This window comes from Ovis canadensis, chromosome 13, assembly GCF_042477335.2.
Source record: "Ovis canadensis isolate MfBH-ARS-UI-01 breed Bighorn chromosome 13, ARS-UI_OviCan_v2, whole genome shotgun sequence".
Lineage (NCBI taxonomy): Eukaryota > Metazoa > Chordata > Mammalia > Artiodactyla > Bovidae > Ovis > Ovis canadensis.
Window position 1 is genome coordinate 39063759 of NC_091257.1, and position 9623 is coordinate 39073381.

Here is a 9623-nt window from a genome sequence, read left to right on the forward strand (position 1 = left end):
CAATTTTAAACCAGCTCATTGTTCCATGTCCGGTTCTAACTGTTCCTTCTTGACCTGCATACAGGTTCCTCAGGAGGCAGGTAAAGTGGTCTGGAATTCCCACCTAAGAATTTTCCACAGTTTGGTGTGATCCACACAGTCAAAGGCTTTAGTGCAGTCAATGAAGCAGAAGCAGATGTTTTTTCTGGAATTTTCTTGCTTTTTCTATGATCCAACGGATGTTGGCAATTTGACCTCTGGTTCCTCTGCCTTTTCTAAATCCAGCTTGAACATCTGGAAGTTCTCAGGACACGTACTGTTGAAGTCTAGCTTGGAGAATTTCACACATTACTTTACTAGCTTGTAAGATGCATGCAATTGTACGGTAGTTTGAGCATTCTTTGGCATTGCCTTTCTTTGGGATTAGAATGAAAACTGACCTTTTCCAGTCCTGTGGCCACCGCTGAGTTTTCCAAATTTGTTGGCAAATTGAGTGCAGTACTTTCACAGCATCATCTTTTAGGATTAGCTCAGCTGGAATTCCATCACCTCCACTAGCTTTGCTCATAGTAATGCTTCCTAAGGCCCTCTTGACTTTGCATTCCAGGATGTCTGGCTCTAGGTGAGGGATCACACCATCATGGTTATCCAGGTCATTAAGATCTTTTTTGTATAGTTCTTCTGTGAGTATTTCATACAAAAGAAATTATACAATATGTGGCCTTTCATGTCTGGTTTCTTTCATTTATAATGTTTTCAAGGTTTACCAATGTTGCAGCATGGATCTGTACTTCATTCTCTTTATGGCTGCATAGTATTTCATTGTGTGGATATACCTATACATTAGTTGATGGAAACTGGGTTGTTTCCACTTTTTGGCCATTATGAATGATGTTACTATGAACACTGACATATATGTTTTTGTGTGGATATAACATTTTTTATTTCCCGTGGTTATATACCCAACAGTGTAATTATCATATCATATGGTAACTCTATGTGTAACCTTCTGAGGATTGCCAAGTTGCTTTTCAAAATGTTTTCAAAGTTATATTTTAAAATTCTACAAGTAGGACTTGCCTGGCGATCCAGTGGTTAAGACTCCCTGCTTCCAATGCAGAGGGCATGCGTCTAATAACCTGATCAGGGAATTAAGATCCCACATGTGGCGTGGCCAAAAAGAAAAATGTTCTACAAGCAATGGATAGGATTCTAATTTCTCCACATCTTTACCAGTGCTTGCTATTGTCTGTCATTTTTTTCATTACAGCTGTCTTAGTGGTTATTTGGTGGACTTCACTATGGGTTTTGATTTGCATTTTCTTGATGACTAATGATATTGAGTATATTTTCATACATTATAGGCTGCTTGTATATCTTCCTTGGAGAAATATGTATACAAATTCTATGTCCATTTAAAAGTTGGGTTGTCTTTCTACTGTTGAATTATATAAGACTTTTTAATACATTCTTTATGTATTTCAAAGTCCCTTATCAGATATATGACTTGTAAATACAGTTTCCCATTCTTCAGTTTGTCTTTTCACTTTCTATTTGGTGTCCCCTTTGAAGCACATAGTTTTTAGTTTTGATGAAGTTCAACTTACCATTTTCTTCTTTGGCTGTCTTTGTTGGTGTCATAACTAAGAAATCATTGCTTAATCCACAGTCACTGAGATTTCTGCCTCAAATTTCTTGAAATTGATAGTTGTAGCTTCTACTTTTGATCTGCTTTAAGTGAACTTTTGTTTATGTTAAGGGGTCCAACTTCATTCTTTTGTATGCAGATAGCCAGTTGTCCTAGCACCATTTGTTGAAAAAGCTATTCTTTCTCCCACTGAATTGTCTTGGCACCCAGTCAAAGAGAATTGATCATATACATATGGCCTTTTTAAGGGCTTCCCAGGTGGCACTACTAGTAAAAAACCCGCCTGCCAATGAAAGAGACATAAGAGACGTGGGTTCAGTCCCTGGGTTGGGAAGATCCCTTGGAGAAGGAAATGGCAACCCACTCCAGTAATCTTGCCGAGAGAATCAAATGGACAGAGGAACCTGGCAAGCTAAAGTCCATAGGGTCACAGAGTCGGACATGATTGAAGCAACTGAACATGCACACGCACGCATATGACCTTATTTCTGCACTGCCAGTTCTAGTCCACCGATCTATATGTTTATCTTTATGCCTGTACCACATGGTTTTGATCACTGTAGCACTGTGGTAAGTTTTCAAATTGGGAAGAATGAGTCCTCCAACTTTGTTCTTTTTGAAGGGCATTTTTCATATTAGGTGTGTAAAGAAATGATAATTTAATAAGTGAATAAATGGATGAATGTTTGCATGTTTAAAAGTTTTAATTTGGTGGGAGGTGAAGAGGTTGGGAATTTTTCGTCTTTAAAGGAATCAGCTACGAGATGGGGATATCTAAGGATATATATTTTCAAAAATCATGCTGAGATTGGGTCCTATTTATGAAAGATGCCTTTGGGGCTTAGGTTTCTGTGGCCTGTGCTGCAGGACAGAATCTGTGTCTGAAATCCCTGTAATTGGCACCATGCTGGGAGGAGAGCTTGTGCTCAATAAATATTCATCGATTAAATGCCTTGTCCTTTTGGTTTTGTTTTAACCTATTGATTGTCTTGTTGCTAACTTTTGAAGGACAGTTGCTGAAATTTCCTGCTTTTCTAGCCTGTTCAATAACTATGCAATTTTGGTTTATACTTCAGCCAGTCTTCTGCATAGCACCAAAATATGCTCGACAGATGATTTTTCCAGAAGACAATCATTAGGAATTCTTTTCAGATGGCACATCAAGGAACTGAATTTGCCTACCCCCCCGAACACACACACTTTCCTACCCTAATCTCTTTGCTGTCACAGGGAAGGTCTTGCCTTTTCTTATACTCCAGGGCCAGAAACAATCCCATTCCAAGGCTGGCAATCATCCCTGCCTTGAGTTTCCTGAAGTACCATCTCTTCCAGCAAGATTTTCCAGACCTAGACACAGAGTGGACACATATTCACTGTAAGAATATGCAGTGTGGTATAGTCTATCATGGGCTTCCCATGTGGCTCAATGGGTAAAGAATCCACCTGCAATGCAGGAGATGCAGGCAGATGTGGGTTCAATTGCCAGGTTGGGAAGATCCCAGAGGAGAGGAAGGCAACCCACTCTAGTATTCTTGCCTGGAGAATCCCATAGACAGAGGAGCCTGGTGGGCTACAGTCCATAGGGTCAAAAAGAGTCGAGCACTATTGAAGCAACTTTGTACGCATGCATGCACAGCCATGTTCGTCTACACTGGTGCTTACATACACCTAGTGAGTACCTCATTATATTGTCTATCATCTCCACACAAACTAAAAAGCAAAAAAAGGTGCTTCACATACATTGACGATTTGAATCTTCACATCTCTGTTGATAATTTGCTCCTGTTTTTAAAAAAGAAAAAATAGGCCCCAAATGGGCCTCACTACAACAAACCAAGACTTAATTGCAGTTTCAATGTTCTGCTGAAATGTAATCTTAATCATATATGGGGAAAGAATCTGAAAAAAATTCAGTTCATATATAACTGAGTCACTTCACTCTACACCTGAAATTAACACAACATTGTAAATCAGCCACACTACAGTATAAAATAAATAAATTTTATAAATAAAGGAAGTAGCTATGAACATTAAAAAAAATGTAATCATAATCAACTGGTTTGGAATTATCTTATTAGTATCAGGGAGGTCACCTGTCATATAGGTCATCTCCATTCCCCAGAGGAAGAAGCAGGAGTCTGTGTGATAAAACCATGACAGGACTCTCCTGACTCCCAAAGCCCTGATCTAAAAATAATTCATTATCCTTTTTTGGCTAAGAACTCCCTTACTCCGCCCTTCTTCCTATTAAACAAAACAACAACAACAATAACAACTTTGCACTTTCTGCAACAGGTGGAAGTATGGTTCTAGCTGCTGGATGGGACATTGCTTGATGGAATAAGTCTGAATTGCTTAATAAAATCAATCAGATCATCAAATTTACTCAATTGAATTTTGTTTTTTGACATTCCTAATTAGGTACATCAGACCTAGCCTGTCCTCTGAGTACCTAGCTTTACTTTTTCTCCCTGTATTTACTCCAGTCTGTTCAAAACATATTCTTGCTTTAGGATTTACATAAATAAATAAATAAATAAAAGCTTCCTTATCTCCCTCCACACTCCTGTTTGCTAGCTCTGCTAGGCACACTGGCTATTCAGTAAATATGATTTGGGGGATTATTTTATTGTTAATTGTTTTGTATTCTGTTTCAGAATGCCAGCTACTCAAAGGCTAAAGGTAGAATAACAAATAATCTCCAAATCAGCGATGAAATTTAGGTAACTTCCTTTTTCTAGTTAGCCAGTGGGGTCTACAAGCTTACAGTGGGGTGTCACCAGAAGCTGAAAAGACGGTTAGACTTTTATGTGGTTGTTTTTCCTTCCAGTTGACCTACCTAACAGGTTCAAGTGACCTGGGCAAAGGCAGCTGGGATCCTGTCAGTCACACGCACGACGGCAAATTGAAGCTCTGGCTAGGGGTCAGGAGACCAGGATCGTAATTCTGCCTTTTCCACTGTTTTGGGAACTCCTCTTCCATTAATTAACTCATTCAATAAATATTAATTAGTTCCATCTATGTGCCAGCCTCTGTGCTGGGTTTGTAACTATAATAGCCATCAAGACTAAGTCTTTCCATTCAGGGAACCTAAGATTCACAAAACAATACGTGGAGTGGGGAGGCTTATACCATAACATAAGCTATTTCCTCATCACTGAAACAGTGAAACAGCTTTGTAGGTTCACTCTGAACATTTAGGGTCTGTCAGTTAGCATGTGATCAAAGCTGAGAATATAGCAAGAGCTGCCCACTGCTATACAGTCAGTATACAAGTTGATCATGACCATTTTAGCTTTCCTTTACAAACAGGGACATCTAACACAATAGGGTAGAACTATGTTCAACATTCTATTCAATTTCAACATTCTCGCAATGCATCACGACCCTCTTTACCGCTGACCTACGGTGAACAGCTGCACCTATTTTCAAGAGGCCCGGTTAGGCATTTGGTATTTCACCCAAGACTTGTATTTGCTTATCAAATACGGGTTAGGACAGCAGAAAAGTTGGTTTCGGTTTAGCAGGGCGGCAAGGTGCTGGGGAGAAAGGGAGGCGTCACAGTGCTACGTTAACAATATAATCTCAGGGTTGAGTGAAAAAGATGGCAGTGGTGCAACGACCATGCAGAGGCCATGCAGGTTTTAGGGCAGCTGTCCCCACGCAGAACTCGGAAGCTTGTTTTGAAACGCACTTTCAGCACTCTTGGCCGCCCCAAGCTGCCCCGAACCCTCCAAGATCCACCGCTAAGGCGTAGAAAAGCGCGGCGCCTAGAAACTAACACTGAGGTGGGGCAGCGGCCACGGCTGCACAGGCCTCCGCGCCTCCGCGCTCTGCCGCCCGCGCGCCCGTCGCCCGCGCTGCGGGCCACGCCCATGACGTCACCGAATGGGGCGGGGCGAGACGGAGGGGGTGGGGCGAGCCCCGGCGGTTGAATGGGACGCCGCGACGAGCCGCACATTCCAATAAGGGCACGTGACGCGGCAGCGCTGCCTGAGGTAAACAACCGTGGCCCCGCCTCCTGGCTCGTCCGCGCGCCCTGCAGAGCTGCTAGCCGGCGGGACGCGCTCCAGCAGGGCGGGCGGCTACCTCTGAGAGTCCTCAGCGGCCGCCGCGGGCCGGAGCAGCGACGGCGGGCGCACGCGTCCCGGGTCTGCGGGCCGCTAGCGCCGGCAGGGGTCGAGCGCGCGTCCCCTCCCCGCCCCCACCGCGCGCTGTGGCGCAGCAGGAATTTGGCGGGGACCCGGGCGCTATTTGCAGCTCCTGACGCGCCGGCGGCCCTTCGGTCATTTCTATTCTCAGGGCACTGGGTCACCGCGCTCGGCCGGCCCCCTCCCCCGGGCCCGGAGGGTGTGTCCCCTCACTGGGGCTCGGCGCGCCTATAAGGGGCCGAGCGGCGGGCAGGGACATGCAGCTCTACAGCAGCGTCTGCACCCACTACCCAGCCGGGGGCCCGGGTCCCACGGCCGCAACCGCCGCTCCGCCCGCCGCCGCCACTGCCGCCTCGTTCAAGGTCTCTCTGCAGCCCCCGGGACCCGCCGGTGGCGCCCCGGAGCCCGAGACCGGTGAGTGCCAGCCGGCCGCGGCCGCCGAGCCCCGCGAAGCCGCCGCCGCTCCCGCCGCCAAGATGCCCGCCTTCTCCTCCTGCTTCGAGATGGTGTCCGGGGCCGCCGCCCCCGCCTCGGCCGCCGCCGCCGCCGGGCCGCCCGGCGGGTCCTGCAAGCCGCCTCTGCCGCCGCACTACACGTCCACAGCGCAGATCACCGTGCGGGCCCTGGGCGCCGACCGGCTCCTGCTGCGCGGCCCCGAGCCCGGCGCCGCGGCTTCCGCCGCCCCACGCGGCCGCTGCCTCCTGCTGGCCCCGGCACCAGGCGCTCCGATCCCGCCGCGGCGGGGCTCCTCGACCTGGCTTCTGGAGGAGTTGCTGAGGCCCGATGGCCCGGAGCCTGCCGGTCTGGACGCGACCCGCGAGGGGTCCGACAGAAACTTCCGACTGAGCGAGCACCGCCAGGCCCTGGCCGCCGCCAAGCACCGCGGCCCCGCGCCGCCCCCGGGAAGCCCGGAGCCCGGCCCTGGCCCGTGGGCCGAGGAGCGCCCGGCAGAGAGGAACCTCCGCGGCTGGGACAGAGCTGGCGACCGCGGCGACGCTCCCGGCGCCGAAGAGCCGGGGCGGCCCGACCCGGAGGCCGAGGCGGCCCCGGCCCGGAGCGGCGAGGCGGCCCCGGGCGGCGCGACCGAGGCGGTGATCGTGTCCAGGTCGGATCCTAGGGACGAGAAGCTGGCCCTGTACCTGGCGGAGGTGGAGAGGCAGGACAAGTACCTGCGGCAGAGGAACAAGTACCGATTTCACATCATTCCCGACGGCAACTGCCTCTACCGGGCGGTAAGCAAGGCGGTGTACGGGGACCAGAGCCTGCACCGGGAGCTACGGGAACAGACGGTGCACTATATCGCCGACCATCTCGACCACTTTAGCCCCTTGATTGAGGGCGACGTGGGGGAGTTTATCATCGCTGCTGCCCAGGACGGGGCCTGGGCCGGGTACCCCGAACTGCTGGCCATGGGGCAGATGCTGAATGTGAATATCCATCTGACTACTGGAGGGAGGCTGGAGAGCCCCACGGTGTCTACCATGATTCACTATTTGGGCCCGGAGGATTCCCTAAGGCCTAGCATTTGGCTCAGTTGGCTCAGTAACGGACATTATGACGCGGTGTTTGATCACTCGTATCCGAACCCGGAGTATGACACTTGGTGCAGGCAGACTCAAGTGCAGAGAAAACGCGATGAAGAACTTGCGAAGTCCATGGCCATATCCCTGTCCAAAATGTATATTGAGCAAAATGCATGCTCTTGAAGTGTCTGAGACCCTCGGCCTGGGAAAATTGCATACCTAATTTGTGTTTGGAGAGTTATATGAACTTTAATCAGGGTAATTGCACTTTTAAACTTTCTAGTAGATTTACTGTAGGTGTAATGCCTTAATCATTTTTTTGAATGTTTTCTCCTCAGAGCTGAAGGTTGCTGGGCACCTAAATGATGTTTCATAGTAGCTTTGGGTGATCCTACTGCTATTTATGATTTGCTGTATAAAGTTGGCACTACTTAATTTGCAAGCTGATTTCTCAGTGTAAATTTGTTCATTCCTGGTAATCTATTTTCTATAAAAACGTATTTTTGCACAACATTTTTAACAATTGGTGTACCTTCATCTAGGATGTGATCCATTTTGACAAACAGCTTTCCGGCATAAATCCAGAGAAGTGCTTTATATGAAGTTTATTATTTTGAGCAGAGTTTGTGATTTTGTATTTTATGTTGTTGGATTTGAATTTTAGAGTTCTTAGATAATTATTTCAAATGGCTATTGATGCTTTCATGTTACCAGATAATTGGCCCATTCCGTTTTGATGACAGATTAGTTGTTTGGAAAATCATTATTTTTCTAGAAATGGTCAACCTTTTAAAGAGAAAATACTTAAGGGGAGGTTGTGGGAAGATTTTTTTTTTAAAGAATAGTACCAGCTCTTACTTGAATGAAAGTCTGATATTTGCTGATGGCAGAGTGATTATTCTGTACTCCAGTTGATGTTTAGATTGTCTGGTGCTCTCGGTTGTTCTTATTTATATTTGTCTTTTTGTTGAAAAGAATTTTTTAACATGATAGAAAACTTTGTGACAAGGTAAGCCTCCTGCTTCATATATAGTTTCTTGGATTCAACTGAGAGATTTGAAAATTAATGGCATAAATGCCTCCAATCAACCCTGGCAATTATTTTATAGCAGGAGAATACTGTCTTAATGGTCTATTCCTTTTAAATTCTTTCACAAGGCAAAATAGGATTGCCCTGCATTATGTACAGTACAAATGTCTATACAGAGCTTGTATGGTTTGCTGGGTCAAACAATGTTTTCAACCTAAAATCTATCTCATTTCCACTTTAACTACTTTTAGTGGTATTTATTAAGTAATGCAGTTTGTACTTTTTTATTTTGTAACATTTTGTGATTTTTTTTGTACAATACTGTATTTGTACAATAGAGCAATTCTCAGCTGATGGAATGAGTGAATAAAATGCATAATTTTACTTTTATGGTGTCTTTTTGCCTCAAGTAACTTTCATTTATTTTTTTATTTGGCTGCACCAGGCGGCATGCAGGGTCTTAGTTCCCTGACCATGGATCAAATCCATGTGCCCTGCATTGGGAGCACAGAGTCCTAAGCACTGGATAGCCAGGGAATTCCCAGATTTATATGTTTTAGAGTAACCACAGAAATGCCCTTTTATGCAGTCTGGCCTCTTGAGATTAAGAGACTCCCTTAATTTTCAGGCTTCCCTGGTGGCTCAGCCGGTAAAGCGTCTGCCTACAATGTGGGAGACCCGGGTTTGATTCCTGGGTTGGGAAGATCCTCTGGAGAAGGAAATGGCAACCCACTCCAGTACTCTAGCCTGGAAAATCCCACTGATGGAGGAACCTGATAGGCTACAATCTATGGGGTCACAAAGACTGAGGGACTTCACCTTAATTTTAAGATGTGTTGTCAGATTTAGTTGAGAAGTGTGTCTGTACACATAATGCTGACATGCTTATTGCAGGATCAACCCAACTAGTTTAATTTCTTACTTTTCAGTTGATGTCATGCTTATAGACAGTTGACTTTGAGTTCATCGCTTAACCATGGAAAGATGGTCAAGAACCAATGGAAGGATGCCATTGGCTACTAAGGGAAGGCAGTTTGTCAAAGGTCTAAAATGTTACCTAGCCATGAATCTCTGGTTTTTTGTTAAGATAAGTTTTGCTTCATAGCTTCACTAATTACATAACATGGGAAGAAAGAAATTCCTTGTTTGAATTACACAGCTAAATGTGTTTTTCCCCCTTTTCTCCACTTTATTAGAAGTGGATAAAGTTTGGGGTGCTTGAAGTTTACACACGAAATGAATAGACTTAAGTATAAGTTCCTAAAAGGCTTTCTGTAAGGCCTAAAAGTATA

The 9623-nt window shown here is 45.9% G+C and overlaps 1 protein-coding gene across 1 annotated transcript; it reads left to right on the forward strand.

Annotated features, from left to right (window-relative positions):
* The first annotated feature begins 5627 nt into the window (after positions 1 to 5627).
* On the forward strand, positions 5628 to 8715 carry OTUD1 (OTU deubiquitinase 1). Its single transcript, XM_069547432.1, has one exon. The coding sequence runs from the start codon at positions 6036 to 6038 to the stop codon at positions 7482 to 7484; it is 1449 nt and encodes a 482-aa protein (XP_069403533.1). The 5' UTR covers positions 5628 to 6035; the 3' UTR covers positions 7485 to 8715.
* The last annotated feature ends 908 nt before the right edge of the window (positions 8716 to 9623 follow it).